Source organism: Protopterus annectens, chromosome 10.part0 (genome assembly GCF_019279795.1).
Source record: "Protopterus annectens isolate FY-2018-M chromosome 10.part0, PAN1.0, whole genome shotgun sequence".
In the NCBI taxonomy this organism is placed as follows: Eukaryota; Metazoa; Chordata; order Ceratodontiformes; family Protopteridae; genus Protopterus; species Protopterus annectens.
In genome coordinates, this window is record NC_056744.1 from 1,793,013,353 (window position 1) to 1,793,035,832 (window position 22,480).

General features: G+C 37.4%; 1 protein-coding gene across 3 annotated transcripts in view; it reads right to left on the reverse strand.

Annotated features, from left to right (window-relative positions):
- The window catches only part of LOC122814034 (phosphatidylserine decarboxylase proenzyme, mitochondrial-like), a 200,526-nt gene that overhangs the window by 82,973 nt on the left and 95,073 nt on the right, over positions 1-22,480 (reverse strand). For all 3 annotated transcript variants that reach the window (XM_044086626.1, XM_044086622.1, XM_044086625.1), the window contains exon 2: positions 17,191-17,335. Coding sequence is in view for 2 of the 3 variants with exons in the window: in XM_044086622.1 (XP_043942557.1) it covers positions 17,191-17,249 (59 nt within the window). In the remaining variant the exon portion in view is untranslated. The remainder of the gene's footprint in view (positions 1-17,190; positions 17,336-22,480) is intronic.

Consider the following 22,480-nt stretch of genomic DNA (forward strand, 5'->3'; position numbering starts at 1 on the left):
CTATTAATATGACATGCTGAGGGACACTTATGTACTATTAACTATATGACACATGCTGAGGGACAGTTATGTACTATTAAAAATATAACACACGCCAAGGGACACTTATGTACTATTAACTATATGACACACGCCGAGGGACACTTATGTACTATTAACAATATAACACACACTGAGGGACACTTATGTAATATTAACTATATGACACATGCTGAGGGACAATTATGTACTATTAACTATGTGACAGATACACTGAGGGACATCTATGTAATATTAACAATATGACAAATGCAGAGGGACACATGTATTATTAACTATGTGACACATGCCGAGGGACACTTATGTATTATTTACTATATGACATACACATTGAGGGACATTTATGTACCATTAACAATATGAAATACATCAGGGGACACTTATGTACTATTAACTATATGACACACATGCTTTGGGACACCTATATACTATTAACTGTATGACACAAGCTGAGGGACACTTATGCACTATTAACTATATGACACATGCTGAGGGACACTTATGTACTATTAACCATATGACACACACGCTTTGGGACACATATACTATATTAGTATATGACACATGCTGAGGGACACTTATATACTATTAGCTATATGACACACACCGAGAGACACTTATGTACTATTAACTATATCACACACTGAGGGACACTTATGTACTAAATAGCTATATGACACATGCTGAGGGGCACTTATGTACTATTAGCTCTATGACACATGCAGAGGGACACTCATGTACTATTAACAATATGATATATGCCGAAGGACACTTACATACTATTAACTATATGACACACACCGAGGGACACTTATGTACTATTAATAATATCACACATGCTGAAGGACACTTATGTACTATTAACGATATGACACAAGCTGAGGGGCACTTATATACTATTAACTATATGACAAATGCCGAGGGACACTTATGTACTATTAACAATATGACATACGCTGAGGGACACTTATGTACTATTAACAATATGACACACACTGAGGGACACTTATATACTATAAACTATATGATACATGCCGAGGGACACTTATGTACTATTAACAATATGACACACGCCAAGAGACACTTATGTACTATTAACTATATCACACACTGAGGGACACTTATGTACTAAATAGCTATATGACACACGCTCAGGGGCACTTATGTACTATTAGCTCTATGACACATGCAGAGGGACACTTATGTACTATTAACAATATGACACATGCCGAAGGACACTTACATACTATTAACTATATAACACACACCGAGGGACACTTATGTACTATTAATAATATCACACATGCTGAAGAACACTTATGTACTATTAACGATATGACACAAGTTGAAGGGCACTTAAATACTATTAACTATATGACAAACGCCGGGGGACACTTATGTACTATTAACAATATGACATATGTTGAGGGACACTTATGTACTATTAACAATATGACACACACTGAGGGACACTTATATACTATAAACTATATGATACATGCCGAGGGACACTTATGTACTATTAACAATATCACACACCGAAAGACACTTATGTACTATTAACAATATGACATACGCTGAGGGAAACTTAGGTACTATTAACAATATGAAACACACTGAGGGACACTTATGTACTATTAACAATATCACACACACCAAGGGACACTTATGTACTATTAACAATATTACACACACTGAGGGACACTTATGTACTATTAACAATACAACATACTCTGAAGGACACTTATGTACTATTAACAATATGACACATGCAGAGGTACACTTAGGTTCTATTAACTATGTGACACACACTGAGGGACACTTATGCACCAGGGGTGTAGCTAGGATTTTCAAATTTGTACTCACAACTCTCAAACTGCTACCCCCCTCCCCAGCCAAGCTACGGCCATTCTCGTAATTCACGGTTCGCTCTTTTAGTGTCGATGAAGAGGCATTCGCTGTAATTTATTGTTTTATTAATTTATTGTTTTGAACATTTTTCCAGTAAACAATGAAACAAAATGCATGCACCAATAATGACAAAACAGCCCAATTCAGAACATTTCCATCATAAAAGTCTACTCAAACTTCTAGTCCATCAGTATCAGTAAATATGCACAATCTCTGAACTAGTAAAAGTCAACTACATAATTCCACATTAAAGAAATCTGTAACTAATGAAGGGGCTGCTGCTAGCAAGCAACTTTATATTTCATGGTTTCATCTACAAATAAAGTGTCTGTTGCCCTTGAGGAATAAATTGCCTATGTTGCATTAAAAAAAATGATACGATAGTAATATTGCAATAGGGTATGGATGGCAAACTGATAACAGGTTCATAGTTACTACTAGATATCTTTGCCAAAAAGGACTACAGCATCCACCCCCCTTTACAACACAGTACAGTATCAGCAATGCATCTACTTACTGTGGGAGAAGTACCCACAGCCTTCTGCATCAAAAGTAAGTACACTACCTGTTGTGCTATTAACAGTATAAGCAGCACTAAACTTTAGTTCCCCTGCAGCTGTAAAATGTACTCACTCAGCTGTATCTCTGAACTTTGAAGCATAAGAAATCTGGAAAAAGCCAACATTTATTGGGGGGGGGGACAAAAGCCCAAAAACCAGGGACACATTTTAAACATTGCTTGTATAATTTTGGAAAGTTGCTAGAATAAAATGCTGTGTTACCACCATACATGTCTTGAACCCAGAAACATATGCACTACAGTCAGTGCAACATACCACTATGCTAAATCAGCAGTTTGAAAAATAGGAAGACAAACTTAATGGCTATCATTTAGATAGCTCTCAACCTCTTAGAACAAAAAACCTGGACAAACAAAGCCAATAATGAGGGAATACAAATTAAGTTCTCACTTCACACCTTAGCACAAAAAACCTGGACAAACATCAAAAACAATAATGGGAGAAATACAACTTCAGTTTTCACCATAGCTCACAACCATTAGAAAAGCAAATCTGAACAAAGTTCAGAAATGGTGGTGGTTAGGGACTTTAGGCTGTTCTTACCCTGAAGCAAAGGTACAGAGTTTGAGCCTGAACACCTATAGCCAAGCAGGTGTATTATGTGGGGGGCATACACACACATGCACAGATATATATCAACACAATAATTGAACATTGGGTTATAGTATCAACACAAGAATTGAACATTGGGTTATAGCAGTCCAGCTTCTTGAATGGCAGTAGGTCATAAGCTTGTCACCTGAACCTATGAAGTTTGAGGGTTGAAGACACTGGACAGAAATTGTGTACTGTATTTATTAAAATCTATGGTATTATTTACAAAGGTACAAGGCAAGCTATTACCAAGGAAAGATAAGGCAAAGTATGAATGTGGACAAACTAACTCAGTGGAAACTAACCAATTTACCAATGAAGAATAGATAACTATTCACATATCTAATGGACATTAAATGCCAAAGAGTGAACCTTAGTTATGTTGGATAAGCAACGTCATGTCCCTAAAATGATGCATGAGCATAGCCATTCTTAAACCATAACTGACAATCTGTCATGTACCCCACAATGAATCCCAGGCTTATGTGACATCCCCAGAAGTAAGCACCAATTGTCACTCTCCAAAATCAGATGATCTCACTGAAGATGCTCTGAAGAACCAAGCAGAAGACTCCAAGCAATACATAAGTCTAAAGACACTATTCACACTGCCTTAGGAGAAAACCCTGTGGAGATGAAGTTTGCAGGGGGAGAAAAATTACTCTGAATTAAAAAGAAATGATATTGTGGTAATTAAACGTCAAAATGTCTATTTTTTGAAATGGAAGTTTACATCATCAAGAAAGTAAAAAAATTGCAAAATGGAATGAAACGATACATTATCACAATTATTGTAAATAGCATTACTGAATTTTGAACATTAGTCTTATAACTACAGTATGTTGGATTACAGTTAATAGTAACTGTAGCATTGCTGTATTATTAAAACTGATAAATACCAGCTAAATAACATTAGCTCTGTGACAGAGAACATTCAAAGCCCTAACTTCTACCTAGAAGACCCAGAATTATAGGGCCTTGAGACCTAGAAGAGCCAAAGAAGGAGGTCAGGAGCCATCAGCACATGCTATTTTGTCCATCCGTGTGGAGAGAAGTGCAACCCATTATATGACTGATTCCTGATAGAGGAAGAGTTTTGGGCATGCAGCACAACATCCCAAAATAGCAGCACCCATTCAGTTGTCTGGAAGCCAGGGTTAAATGTGCAAAGTATGTGCACATCATCAGGCAATATTGCTGGATGTCAGCTAATGTAAGGCTGCCATGAGACATGTATACATGCGTTAGGAAAATAAAATATTCACCCTACATGGCTGCCTGAATTACAGCCTGGCCATTGTTCAGTTCTTACCCCTTACAGGGAAATGACAGGGCAAGCAACTGGAAGAGGCTTGAATAGCTGACAGACGTAAGAAAAAAGGAACATTAAAAAAATAAATAAGTAGCATCCAAGTGCAGTTACTTTTACAAGCAAAATAACCCGTAAAAAGGCAACTACCAGCGATAATACACAAATAAAATTTCAAAAGTAGTTGACGTCTGGTAAAACGGAATAGGAATGCTTTGTAGTCCAAAGTTAGTAACGCTTCCAAAAACAAACTGGAAACCGAAAATCCAAGTTAAAACACATTAACGTCTTTATTTGTCACAGTACGTTTAATGTGTTTTAACTTGGATTTTCGGTTTCCAGTTTGTTTTTGGAAGCGTTACTAACTTTGGACTACAAAGCATTCCTAATCCGTTTTACCAGACGTCAACTACTTTTGAAATTTTACTTTTACAAGCAGCAATACACACACCCACACACACAAACACACCTTACCGGATAATCCATTCACTCAATTGCGTTCACACACCTTACCTGATAATCCATTCACCCGATTGCCTTCACCACAACGATAATCCATTTGCGATCACCACAACGTTAATCCATTTGTGATTGCCTTGCCCTTCTACTCACTACAACCAGCAATAATTATCCATGCGGCTGCCTCCACCATAATGCACTTTTCCCGCTCGCAGCCAGCCAGCCGGACATGACGTGATCTGATGATGTGCGCTCAATTCCGACTGGCTGACTGACAACATACTTAAAGGAGCCAACGCTGTTTATAAAAATAAAAATATGTAATTTTTTTTTAATTAAAATGCTACCCCCTCTTCTAAAGAAGATGTACTGAAATCAGTACAGTGCGTATTCCTCCCGACGTCCCTGTTATGCACTATTAACAATATGACATACTCTGAAGGACACTTATGTACTATTAACAATATGACACATGCAGAGGTACACTTAGGTTCCATTAACTATGTGACACACACTGAGGGATACTTATGTACTATTAACAATATGACACACACTGAGGGACACTTATGTACTATTAACAATATGACACATGCAGAGGGAAACTTATGCACTATTTACTATATGACACACACTGAGGGACACATATGTACTATTAACTATATGGCAAACACCGAGGGACACTTATGTACTACTAACTATATGAGACACACACTTTGGGACACTTTTGTACTATTAACTAAATGATGCATGCAGAGGGACATTTATGTACTATTAACTATATGACACATGCTGAGGGACACTTATGTACTATTAAGTAAGTGACACACACAGAGTGACAAGTACTATTAACAATATGACACACACTGAGGGACACTTATGTACTATTAACTATATGACAAACAGAGAGGGACACATGTACTATTAACAATATGACATACGCTGAGGGACACTTATGTACTATTAACAATATGACACACACCGAGGGACATTTATGTACTATTAGCAATATGACACACTCCGAGGGACACTTATGTACTATTAACAATATGACATACAGTGAGGGACACTTATGTACTACTAACAATATGACACATGCAGACGGACACTTCTGTATCATTGACTATGTGACACACACTGAGGGACACTTATGTACTATTAAAATATGAGACACACCGAGGGACACTTATGTACTATTAACAATATGACATACGCTGAGGGACACTTATGTACTATTAACAATATGACACATGCAGAGGGACACTTATGTACCATTAACATTATAACACACACCGAGGGACACTTATGTACTATTAACTATATGACACACCCCGAGGGACACTAATGTACTATTAACAATATGACATACACCGAGGGACACTTATGTACTATTAACTATATGACACACATGCTTTGGGACACTTACGTACTATTAACTATATGACACATGCAGAGGGACATTTATGTACTATTAACTATATGACACATGCTAAGGGACACTTATGTACTATTAACTATGTGACACACACAGAGGGACATTTATGTACTATTAACAATATGATACACATTGAGTGACACTTATGTACTATTAACTATATGACACACACCGAGGGACACTTATGTACTATTAATAATATGACATACGCTGAGGGACACTTATGTACTATTAAAAATATGACATGCTGAGGGACACTTACGTACTATTAACTATGTGACACACTAAAAGACACTTCTGTACTATTAACAATATGACACACGCAGGGGGACACTTACGTACTATTAATATGACACGCTGAGGGACACTTATGTATTATTAACTATATGATACATGCTGAGGGACACTTATGTATTATTAAAAATATAACACATGCCAAGGGACACTTATGTACTATTAACTATATGACACACGCCGAGGGACACTTATGTACTGTTAACAATATAACACACACTGCGGGACACTTATGTAATATTAACTATATGACACATGCTGAGGGACAATTATGTACTATTAACTATGTGACAGATACACTGAGGGACATCTATGTAATATTAACAATATGACAAATGCAGAGGGACACATGTACTATTAACTATGTGACACATGCCGAGGGACACTTATGTATTATTTACTATATGACATACACATTGAGGGACACTTATGTACCATTAACAATATGAAACACACCAGGGGACACTTATGTACTATCAATTATATGACACACATGCTTTGGGACACCTATATACTATTAACTATATGACACACGCTGAGGGACACTTATGCACTATTAACTATATGACACATGCTGAGGGACACTTATGTACTATTAACCATATGACACACACGCTTTGGGACACATATACTATATTATGTATATGACACATGCTGAGGGACACTTATATACTATTAGCTATATGACACACGCCGAGAGACACTTATGTACTATTAACTATATCACACACTGAGGGACACTTATGTACTAAATAGCTATATGACACATGCTGAGGGGCACTTATGTACTGTTAGCTCTATGACACATGCAGAGGGACACTCATGTACTATTAACAATATGATATATGCCGAAGGACACTTACATACTATTAACTATATGACACACACCAAGGGACACTTATGTACTATTAATAATATCACACATGCTGAAGGACACTTATGTACTATTAACGATATGACACAAGCTGAGGGGCACTTATATACTATTAACTATATGACAAATGCCGAGGGACACTTATGTACTATTAACAATATGACATACGCTGAGGGACACTTATGTACTATTAACAATATGACACACACTGAGGGACACTTATATACTATAAACTATATGATACACGCCGAGGGACACTTATGTACTATTAACAATATGACACATGCCAAGAGACACTTATGTACTATTAACTATATCACACACTGAGGGACACTTATGTACTAAATAGCTATATGACACATGCTGAGGGGCACTTATGTACTATTAGCTCTATGACACATGCAGAGGGACACTTATGTACTATTAACAATATGACACATGCCGAAGGACACTTACATACTATTAACTATATGACACACACTGAGGGACACTTATGTACTATTAATAATATCACACATGCTGAAGGACACTTATGTACTATTAACGATATGACACAAGTTGAAGGGCACTTATATACTATTAACTATATGACAAATGCCGAGGGACACTTATGTACTATTAACAATATGACATATGCTGAGGGACACTTATGTACTATTAACAATATGACACACACTGTGGGACACTTATATACTATAAACTATATGATACACGCCGAGGGACACTTATGTACTATTAACAATATGACACACACCGAAAGACACTTATGTACTATTAACAATATGACATACGCTGAGGGACACTTATGTACTATTAACAATATCACACACACCAAGGGACACTTATGTACTATTAACAATATTACACACACTGAGGGACACTTATGTACTATTAACAATACAACATACTCTGAAGGACACTTATGTACTATTAACAATATGACACATGCAGAGGTACACTTAGGTTCAATTAACTATGTGATACACACTGAGGGACACTTATGCACTATTAACAATATGACATACTTTGAAGGACACTTATGTACTATTAACAATATGACACATGCAGAGGTACACTTAGGTTCCATTAACTATGTGACACACACTGAGGGATACTTATGTACTATTAACAATATGACACACACTGAGGGACACTTATGTACTATTAACAATATGACACATGCAGAGGGAAACTTATGCACTATTTACTATATGACACACACTGAGGGACACATATGTACTATTAACTATATGGCAAACACCGAGGGACACTTATGTACTACTAACTATATGAGACACACACTTTGGGACACTTTTGTACTATTAACTAAATGACGCATGCAGAGGGACATTTATGTACTATTAACTATATGACACATGCTGAGGGACACTTATGTACTATTAAGTAAGTGACACACACAGAGTGACAAGTACTATTAACAATATGACACACACTGAGGGACACTTATGTACTATTAACTATATGACAAACACAGAGGGACACTTATGTACTATTAACAATATGACACACACCGGGGGACATTTATGTACTATTAGCAATATGACACCCTCCAAGGGACACTTATGTACTATTAACAATATGACATACAGTGAGGGACACTTATGTACTACTAACAATATGACACATGCAGACGGACACTTCTGTATCATTGACTATGTGACACACACTGAGGGACACTTATGTACTATTAAAATATGAGACACACCGAGGGACACTTATGTACTATTAACAATATGACATACGCTGAGGGACACTTATGTACTATTAACAATATGACACATGCAGAGGGACACTTATGTACCATTAACATTATAACACACACCGAGGGACACTTATGTACTATTAACTATATGACCACCCCGAGGGACACTTATGTACTATTAACAATATGGCATACACCGATGGACACTTATGTACTATTAACTATATGACACACATGCTTTGGGACACTTACATACTATTAACTATATGACACATGCAGAGGGACATTTATGTACTATTAACTATATGACACATGCTAAGGGACACTTATGTACTATTAACTATGTGACACACACAGAGGGACATTTATGTACTATTAACAATATGATACACATTGAGGGTCACTTATGTACTATTAACTATATGACACACACCAAGGGACACTTATGTACTATTAATAATATGACATACGCTGAGGGACACTTATGTACTATTAAAAATATGACACGCTGAGGGACACTTACGTACTATTAACTATGTGACACACTAAAAGACACTTCTGTACTATTAACAATATGACACACGCAGAGGGACACTTACGTACTATTAATATGACACGCTGAGGGACACTTATGTACTATTAACTATATGATACATGCTGAGGGACACTTATGTACTATTAAAAATATAACACACGCCAAGGGGCACTTATGTACTATTAACTATATGACACACGCCGAGGGACACTTATGTACTATTAACAATATAACACACACTGAGGGACACTTATGTAATATTAACTATATGACACATGCTGAGGGACAATTATGTACTATTAACTATGTGACAGATACACTGAGGGACATCTATGTAATATTAACAATATGACAAATGCAGAGGGACACATGTACTATTAACTGTGTGACACATGCCGAGGGACACTTATGTATTATTTACTATATGACATACACATTGAGGGACACTTATGTACCATTAGCAATATGAAACACACCAGGGGACACTTATGTACTATTAACTATATGACACACATGCTTTGGGACACCTATATACTATTAACTATATGACACACGCTGAGGGACACTTATGCACTATTAACTATATGACACACACTGAGGGACACTTATGTACTATTAAAATATGAGACACACCGAGGGACACTTATGTACTATTAACAATATGACATACGCTGAGGGACACTTATGTACTATTAACAATATGACACATGCAGAGGGACACTTATGTACCATTAACATTATAACACACACCGAGGGACACTTATGTACTATTAACTATATGACACACCCCGAGGGACACTTATGTACTATTAACAATATGGCATACACCGAGGGACATTTATGTACTATTAACTATATGACACACATGCTTTGGGACACTTACGTACTATTAACTATATGACACATGCAGAGGGACATTTATGTACTATTAACTATATGACACATGCTAAGGGACACTTATGTACTATTAACTATGTGACACACACAGAGGGACATTTATGTACCATTAACAATATGAAACACACCAGGGGACACTTATGTACTATTAACTATATGACACACATGCCTTGGGACACCTATATACTATTAACTATATGACACACGCTGAGGGACACTTATGCACTATTAACTATATGACACATGCTGAGGGACACTTATGTACTATTAACCATATGACACACACACTTTGGGACACATATACTATATTATGTATATGACACATGCTGAGGGACACTTATATACTATTAGCTATATGACACACGCCGAGAGACACTTATGTACTATTAACTATATCACACACTGAGGGACACTTATGTACTAAATAGCTATATGACACATGCTGAGGGGCACTTATGTACTATTAGCTCTATGACACATGCAGAGGGACACTCATGTACTATTAACAATATGATATATGCCGAAGGACACTTACATACTATTAACTATATGACACACACCGAGGGACACTTATGTACTATTAATAATATCACACATGCTGAAGGACACTTATGTACTATTAACGATATGACACAAGCTGAGGGGCACTTATATACTATTAACTATATGACAAATGCCGAGGGATACTTATGTACTATTAACAATATGACATACGCTGAGGGACACTTATGTACTATTAACAATATGACACACACTGAGGGACACTTATATACTATAAACTATATGATATACGCCGAGGGACACTTATGTACTATTAACAATATGACACATGCCAAGAGACACTTATGTACTATTAACTATATCACACACTGAGGGACACTTATGTACTAAATAGCTATATGACACACGCTGAGGGGCACTTATGTACTATTAGCTCTATGACACATGCAGAGGGACACTTATGTACTATTAACAATATGACACATGCCGAAGGACACTTACATACTATTAACTATATGACACACACCGAGGGACACTTATGTACTATTAATAATATCACACATGCTGAAGGACACTTATGTACTATTAACGATATGACACAAGTTGAAGGGCACTTATATACTATTAACTATATGACAAACGCCGAGGGACACTTATGTACTATTAACAATATGACATATGCTGAGGGACACTTATGTACTATTAACAATATGACACACACTGAGGGACACTTATATACTATAAACTATATGATACATGCCGAGGGACACTTATGTACTATTAACAATATGACACACAACGAAAGACACTTATGTACTATTAACAATATGACATACGCTGAGGGACACTTATGTACTATTAACAATATCACACACACCAAGGGACACTTATGTACTATTAACAATATTACACACACTGAGGGACACTTATGTACTATTAACAATACAACATACTCTGAAGGACACTTATGTACTATTAACAATATGACACATGCAGAGGTACACTTAGGTTCTATTAACTATGTGACACACACTGAGGGACACTTATGCACTATTAACAATATGACATACTCTGAAGGACACTTATGTACTATTAACAATATGGCACATGCAGAGGTACACTTAGGTTCCATTAACTATGTGACACACACTGAGGGACACTTATGTACTATTAACAATATGACACACACTGAGGGACACTTATGTACTATTAACAATATGACACATGCAGAGGGAAACTTATGCACTATTTACTATATGACACACACTGAGGAACACTTATGTACTATTAACTATATGGCAAACACCGAGGGACACTTATGTACTACTAACTATATGAGACACACACTTTGGGACACTTTTGTACTATTAACTAAATGACACATGCAGAGGGACATTTATGTACTATTAACTATATGACACATGCTAAGGGACACTTATGTACTATTAAGTAAGTGACACACACACAGAGTGACAAGTACTATTAACATAATGACACACTGAGGGACACTTATGTACTATTAACTATATGACACACACAGAGCGACACTTATGTACTATTAACAATATGACATACACTGAGGGACACTTATGTACTATTAACATTATGACATACACTGAGGGACATTTATGTACTATTAACAATATGACACACACCGAGGGACACTTATGTGCTATTAATATGACACACACTGCGGGACACTTATGTACTATTAACAATATGACACATGCAGAGGGACACATATGTACTATTAACAATATGAGACACGCTGAGGGACACTTATGTACTATTAACTATATGACACATACTGAGGGACAATTATGTACTATTAACAATATGACACACACCGAGGGACACTTATGTAGTATTAACAATATAACACATGCCGAGGGACACTTATATACTATTAACTATATGACACATGTCGAGGGACACTTATGTACTATTAACTATATGACATACGCTGAGGGACACTTATGTACTATTAACAATATGACACACTCCGAGGGACACTTATGTACAATTAACAATATAACACATGCCAAGGGACACTTATGTACTATTAACAATATGACATATGATGAGGGACACTTATGTACTATTAACAACATGACTCATGCAGAGGGACACTTATGCACTATTAATATAACACACACACCGAGGGACACTTATGTACTATTAACTATATGACACACACCAAGGGACACTTATGTACTATTAACAATATGACACACACTGAGGGACACGCATGTACTATTAACTATATGACACACATGCTTTGGGGCACTTACGTACTATCAACTATATGACATATGCAGAAGGACATTTATGTACTATTAAGTATATGACACATGCTGAGGGACACTTATGTACTATTAATAATGTGACACACACACTATTAACAATATGACACACACTGAGGGACACTTATGTACTTTTAACTATATGACACACACAGAGGGACACGTACTATTAATAATATGATATACGCTGAGGGACACTTATGTACTATTAACAATATGACACACACAGAGGGACACTTATGTACTATTAACAATATGACACGCTGAGGGACACTTACGTACTTTTAACTATGTGACACACACTGAGGGGCACCTATGTACTATTAGCAATATGACACATGCAGAGGGACACTTATGTACTATTAACAATATGACACACGCTGAGGGACACTTATGTACTATTAACTGCATGACACACGCAGTGGGACACTTATGTACTATTAACTATATGACACATGCCAAGGGACACTTATGTACTATTAACAATATAACACACACACTGAGGGACACTTACGTACGATTAACTATATGACATGCTGAGGGACACTTATGTACTATTAACTATATGACACACACACTGAGGGACATTTATGTACTATTAACAATATGACACATGCAGAGGGACACTTATGTACTATTAGCTATGTGACACACACCAAGGGACACTTAGTTACTATGTCTTTGTGGAGCTTTTCTCCCCGGGCCTCTGCTGAAAATGGAAATAGTTCCAGTTGGACTAGCCCGGTTAACAAATGTAAAATAAAATAAAATAAATAAATTAACTATATGACACACACGCTTTGGGACACTTATATACTAATGAATATATGACACACACTGAGGGACACTTATGTACTATTAATTATATGACACATGGTGAGGGACACTTATGTACTATTAACTATATGACACATGCTTTGGGACACTTATAGACTATTATGTATATGACACATGCTGAGGGACACATATACTATTAGCTATATGACATACACCGAGGGACACTTATGTACTATTAACTATATGACACACACTGAGGGACACTTATGTACTATTTGCTATATGACACACGCCAAGGGGCACTTATGTACTATTAGCTATATGACACATGCTGAGGGACATTTATGTACTGTTAACTACATGACACACGCTGAGGGACACTTATGTACTAATAATTATATGACACATGCTGAGGGATGTTTATGTACTATTAACTATATGACACACATGCTTTGGGACACATATACTATTATGTATATGACACACGCTGAGGGACACTTATGTACTATTAACTATATGACACATACTGAGGGACACTTATGTACTATTAACAATATGACACATGCCGAGGGACACTTATATACTATTAACTATATGACACATGCCGAGGAACACTTATGTACTATTAACAATATAACACACACTGAGGGACACTTATGTACTATTAACTATATGACACATGCTGAGGGACACTTATGTACTATTAACTATGTGACACACGCTGAGGGACACGTATGTATTATTAACTATATGACATACACATTGAGGGACACTTATGTACTATTAACAATATGACACGTGCCAGGGGACACTTATGTACCCTTAACTATATGACACACATGCTTTGGGACACTTATATACTATTAACTATATGACACACGCTGAGGGACACTTATGTACTATTAACTATATGACACATGCTGAGGGACACTTATGTACTATTAACTATATGACACACACACTTTGGAATACTTATATACTATATTATGTATATGACACACACTGAGGGACACATATACTGTTAGCTATATGACATGCTATGGGACACTTATGTACTATTAGCTATATGACACACACTGAGAGACACTTATGTACTAAATAGCTATATGACACATGCCGAGGGGCACTTATGTACTACTAGGTATATGACACATGCTGAGGGACACTTATGTACTATTAACTATATGACACATGCAGAGGGACACTTTTGTACTATTAACAATATGGCACATGCCAAGGGACACTTATGTACTATTAACACTATGACACATGCCGAAGGACACTTAAATACTATTAACTATATGACACACACCAAGGGACACTTATGTACTATTAACAATATGACACATGCTGAGGGACACTTATGAGCTATTAACAATATGACACATGCTGAGGGACACTTATATACTATTAACTATTTGACACATGCCAAGAGACACTTATGTACTATTAACAATATTACATATGCTGAGGGATACTTATGTACTATTAACAATATGACACATGCAGAGGGACACATGTACTATTAACTATGTGACACACACTGAAGGACACGTATGTACTATTAACAATATGACACACACTGAGGGGCACTTATGTACTATTAACAATATGACACACACCGAGGGACACTTATGTACTATTAACAATATGACATATGCTGAGGGATACTTATTTACTATTAAAAATATGACACATGCAGAGGGACACTTATGTACTATTAACTATGTGACACACACTGAAGGACACTTATGTACTATTAACAATATGACACATGCTGAGGGAGACTTATGTACTATTAATATGATACATGCAGAGGGACACTTATGTACTATTAACTATATGACACATGCTGAGGTACACTTATGTACTATTAACTACATGACCCACACCGAGGGACACTTATTTACTATTAACAGTATGACATACGATGAGGGACACATGTAATATTAACAATATGACACATGCAGAGGGACACTTCTGTACTATTAACAATATAACACACACCGAGGGACACTTATGTACTATTAACTACATGACACACACCGAGGGTTACTTATGTACTATTAACAATATGACACACACCAAGGGACACTTATGTGCTATTAACAATATGACACACGCTGAGGGACACTTATGTACTATTAACTATGTGACACACACTGAGAGACACTTATGTACTATTAACAATATGACATGCAGAGGGACACTTATGTACTATTAACAATATGGCACATGCTGAGGGACACTTATGTACTATTAACTATATGACACACGCCGAGGGACACTTATGTACTATTAACTATATGACACACACTGAGGGACACATGTACTATTAACAATATGACATCCAGAGGAACACTTATGTGCTATTAACAATATGACATGCGCCGAGGGACACTTATGTACTATTAATATAACACACACCGAGGGACACTTATGTACTATTAATTATATGACACATGCCGAGGGTCACTTATATACTATTAACAAAATAACACACACTGAGGGACACTTATGTACTATTAACTATATGACACACATGCTTTGGGACACTTGCATACTATTATGTATATGACACACGCTGAGGGACACTTAAATACTATTAGCTATATGACACATGCCAAGGGACACTTATGTACTATTAGCTATACGACACATGCTGAGGGACACTTATGTACTATTAACAATATGACACACACCGAGGGACACTTATGTACTGCTAACTACATGAGACACACTGTGGGACACACAGGCATTATTCATTTCATAAAACACACTGAGAAACAGCTCGATACTACTAATTCCATAACTTACACTATGACAGACGTATTTGTTGTTAACTGTATGATGTACAATGAGGAACACCATCTAATGCTGACTCCATAATGTACAGAGAGGGATGTAACATTAATACTAGCTCCAGTTATCTCTGTTATTGCTCCACACTACTACACTCACCAGTGTTTTTTCTCCAGCTTCCTTGGCTCACGTGGGTCTACCAGAGGTGCTTTGCACATCCTGCTTGCTGTCTTGGAATGCAGAGGCAGAACTTCTTTACACAGCTGGGAAGACAGGTTTAGCGTCGACTCTAAGTCGTGGTGCACTGCAAAACAAGAACAAACCAAACGTCGGCCAGGGGCTGTTGTTTAAGTTACTGCACCTAAAGGAACACAATATCATATCAGGTAAGTGATCACCTCTTACTGTAACACTTGCACTCCTGATTACTTTCCAAAATCCATAGCATTATTTATTTATTTATTTGTTTGTTTGTTTGTGTATTTAATTCCTTTTCTTGACCAGAATAGTCTGTCTAGACCTGAGCAACCTTTTCAGCAGAATCTGAGGAGAAAAGCTCCACAGGTAATATCATTTGCACTGAATTTGATACTGACAGATATACTGTACAGCATGCAGAGAAACATTTTACATTTACAGAATGTAAATTTGCAGACATTGATATTTATATTGACTTTCTTAGTGAAAATAAATTTACACAGTCAGGGGCTGTATTTTTACAGGTGTAAGCAGATTATTTTACACACTGTAATTATTAGTCAGCTTCCAATGAACATACGACTATGCATTTATATGTGTAATATTACATTCTGTGCGTCTGACTTTGATTCTTGTTTCTCTATCAGACCTGTGACTCACCTTCTGATTGTTCAACAACTCAGAGCCTTATCACAAAACACTCTGACAATAAAGCCGAAAACAGGTGAAGATAGACAACTTGTGTGCCTTTCTTCATGCGTCATCTGCAAACTTGGTTCCCCACAAGGCTTTGGTGTCACCCTTGATGTCAGAGAAGTAGCCACCAAAGAGAAGAGATCCCAGGCCAAGTCCCTCATGGGCAACACTTGTAAGTACTCTTTTTGATGAGACTGTGCCTCCCATGCTAATAGATTGGGTTCTGTCAGTTAGCCAGTTTACTATCCAGGGGATATCATAGCGGTTTATATTTAGTTTGACTCACATGCCAATAATACCAGTATGTAAAATGGTATCAAAGGTCTTGGTCAGGTCCAGGTAGGCAGTGTGAATTAATGTGTCTAAGTCTAATGTATTAGTGACATGTTTAAAAAAAAAACACCAGGTTCAGAAGGCAGGATCTGCCTTTATCAAACCCAACTGACTTGGGTCCATGGTTTGTAGGCTTCCTATGTCCTTGTTAATAAGTTCCATAATGTGTTCCATTGCTTTGCAGATGAGGCTGGTGAGTTTTATAGGTCTGTGGTTTCCTGGATGAGTAGTGGAGCCCCCTTGTGGAGCAGGATGACTACTGCAGTTATCCTTTCATCTGGCATGAATCGAGAGAGAGGCTGAGTTTGAACAACCCTAGTAGTGAGTCTACCGGACAGTGTCTGGTGCTGATAAGATGGCAGCCTGGCACATTATTAGGACCCATGCTGTTTTTGACTTTGTAGAGAGCATTCAGGACTTGCTTGTGGGTGATAAAAGTGGTGGTGTACATGCATTAATACTTTGGGGAAAATTAGGGGGAGATGAGGGGATGTTAGGGGGAGATGGGGGACTAAAGTTAGAGCTGAATTTGTCAGCTAATATGTTGGCTATGTCCTCAGGGGATAAGTAAGTGTTATTGTGTATTAGCTGTGAGCATTGCCGGACATTACTTCTATGGTTTCTGATATAACTGAAGAAGGCTTTGTAGTTGTCCTTAGCAGAGATAACACTTCTCAATTTGTAATAACTTTTGGAGGATTTAATTTTGTTTCTGGGTTCTTTGTAGATCTTTTTGAGTTCATCTCTATATGATGGGGTATTAAGTTTGCTTTTATAGGCTTTGAGTTTTTTCTGTTATTGTACAGTTTGTTTATAACTGGGTTCCACTACAGGGATTTACTCCTGAATTTGGCATTGTATTTACGCCAGCAATATTCTGTTAGCTGCTTCACCGCTCTCTCAGTTTGCTCATGGTGTGCCGTTCAAGGTATGAGCAACATCCCCTTATGCTTTGCCTACTCTGCTGCCATCAGTCCCTCCCTGCTGATATTTACACCAGGGTCGATGTGGCTTAAGTACAAGATTTTGCATTTGTTTACACTGAATCTCAAATGTTACTTCTGTGCCTAAATGTTCAGTCGTTTCCAAATCCTTAGCTCGACTCCTTACCATCCTCCACTGCTGCAACTATATTTGTGCCACCAGCAAAATGGCCGATCCTGTTCTCTGCTCCTTCAAATATGTTAGAAACAAACACGCTGTAGAATACTGGACTCATAACAGACCCCACCAGGACTTCATTCGTCACTTTCCTAACTCCTAATATTATCCCGCTCACCACAACCCTTTTTGCCCAACCATTCAACCACAACAGTATGCTGTTCCACAGTCTTGGACCTACTCCAATCCTTCCTTTTGTCCTATCAGTGTGGGACCAAGTCAAAGGTCTTACACTGTCAAGTTCACCTGCGTAAAGACATCATAAAACTGGATCAGGTTTGGTTAACAACTTCTTTTGGTCATATACCCTGGTTGATTATATTATAGTTATAAACAGATATATGCTGCACTTCTTCTTTCGCTTCCAGCCTGGGTCATAGCTGAAAAGGACTCAAGAAAGAATTCATTTTCATTCTTTAATAAAAGGCCTTCTTGATGTCCAGATCTACTTACTAGGTTACCCAGGACCATCTAGTTAACTTTTGTGAATAATCAGTCATAGAGATAGTTCATGTTGACGAGGTTTCTGTTGCCTGAAACCATGCTGCTGTCCAGCTATTAAACCATCTGCAGTGAGGAGCTATGTGCTGAACTGACAGGGCACCTGCTATAAGCACCTCGTACCCCTGTAGTACAGTTTCTTCCCCACAGTTTTCTGTTGGAAGTCCAGTGCTTAAACGGAATTTCTTCAGTGATTCACAGTGCACTTTTGCCCACCTTGGAGGAACATCCCATCAAGGCCCTGGTGCTTTATCCTTCCTTTAAACTAAATGAGTTGTTTTTCTGTCTCCTCCCCCAACCCCCCCCCCCGTCCCCCGTCCCCCGTCCCCATTCTGGACATCCCTCATCTACCTTTACTTTTCCCTTCTTTTGCAAACACTGAGACAAAGAGCTCGTTCAGCATACCAGCTCAGACTCCTGCTTCTTCATACTTTTCTCCCTCCTGTCTTTTATACAAACTCAGTCTCCCAGCTTAGCTTTTCATACATTTCTATATCTGAATATCTCTCTTTGCCTGCCTTTTAAAATATATTAAATGTTTTCTCAAAAAAGTTGAGTATCTGAGCTCTTGCAGTTCTGACACCAGATCACTAAATAATGACAACAAAGGTAGGGGTGGGGGGAACATATTGCCAACTATAAACAGGACAGCACTTGATATTTCTCACCAGTTAAAAAGTGTATCTATTAATCTATACCTAGTTTGATTCAGCTTTTTATTAGGAGTCTTGAAAAGACAGATGATCAAAAATTAAGTATCTCACCTATCTATAAGATACTGAGAGAAGACACTCTAAAGTTTGACTCAGATTTTTGGAATTACTATGTAAAGATTAATGGAGAACAAATATCTGATGAATACAAAAAACTGTTATTGAAATCTACATATGGTGCCTCTTTTTCATTATACTGGAGATTGTATACATGGAAACTTATGAATAGAAGTTTCTATACTCCACATAAAATAATTCATATACTCAAAAACAGTGAAAGTAAATGTTGGAAATGTGAGGAATTACTACAGGCCAACTGCGTTCACATGTTCATTGAATGTAGAAATGTTGTTCAATACTGGGAAGACTTCAGATAGTTTGTAAATGCTTTATGGTCTGGTAACTGTCATATTTCTAACTCACTAATCCTATTCAATGTTCCTACACCTAATGTAATACCTAAATCTCAGAATCAGTTACTCTGGTCAATTATTGCAATTGCCAGAAAAGTTATTACTTTGAACTGGAAAGGTAAACAAGATTTGATGTTTAAAGATTTTATTAATTTAGCAAAAGTTGTTTGTAAAAAAGAACTAAAACCATTTGTTAAAGAACTTATAACATTAGTCATAAAAAACAGCATGGCAAAAATTGGAAAACCTTTTGAACAAATACTGATAATGTCTCATGGATAAAATGATTATTTATCATGGATGAATGTAAATATTGTAAATAGTTTTGTTATTGTTTTATTGTATTTGTTATATGTACATTTGTGTATGTTTATAATGAAAACAAAATAAAAATGTTTTTTGGAAAAAATGTATCTATTTGTATATAACACAGTCAAAAAGTGAAATGTACATATAAGTAAATTACAGTGTGACCTTCAGATGGCACACAGCTCTGCAGAACGACTCTGAAGTTAGCACATCAGACAGAATTAAGCTTTGAATTCCTAAGGTCTCTTTCAAATGTTCTGAAAAGCAAAGAGACTTATCAGGAATAGTTTTAATCCAGTCCTGTGAAGTATGGTAATGGCTTTACAGAACCTCATGCTCACAGCTACTTACAATATACTTTGTTTTGCACTGTAAATTTTAATTGTCTTACACAATAATGCTGGATGCAGGGATACAGAGCCCACTTAATGCTCTATTGGGCCCAAAATTTCCCCATGATCATCAAGCCTATCCTCCAATGACCCATAGGTTCCCCACCCTCACTCCCATGACAGCCCAGGACACTAAACAGGGGGGACAAGAGTAGGAGGTCACAGGATACCACCACACACAGAGCTGGGAGTGTTTATCTTCTTCTCTTAACCCTCCCCCTGTTGGCTGGCAGGTTCTCCTAACCCCTCCCCCTGTTGGCTGGCAGGTTCTCCTAACCCCTCCTCCTACTGAGTGGCAGGATCTCCTAACCCCTCCCCTATTGGCCTCCCCCTGTTGGCTGCAGACATGATGCTGCGTCTGTCATGCTTGGCTTCTGCATGGGTCTTTGCTTGTACATATCTGCTATGCCAAGCCAAAGAGAAATTCTCTCCTTGGCAGGCTCATACCCCAGTACCCACCTTCTATCTTGCATGAAGCAGAATGTATGCTTGAGCTCTACATACCTCTCATAGGTTCAGAGGGAAACACTAAGGTAGCTGCCCTTGCAAGCCATTTTAAGAACAGCTAATTTCCCTTTTGGTGCTTGAATTAACCTATCCCACTTGGTGTTAGATTGGCCTCACCCATTCCATCATCAATAATTATACATTAGGCCTAGTGAGAATAACGGGGACCATAAAACAGATGACTGGCGGGGACCTATGTATGTGATAAATCGTTTAGGAGCTGTGT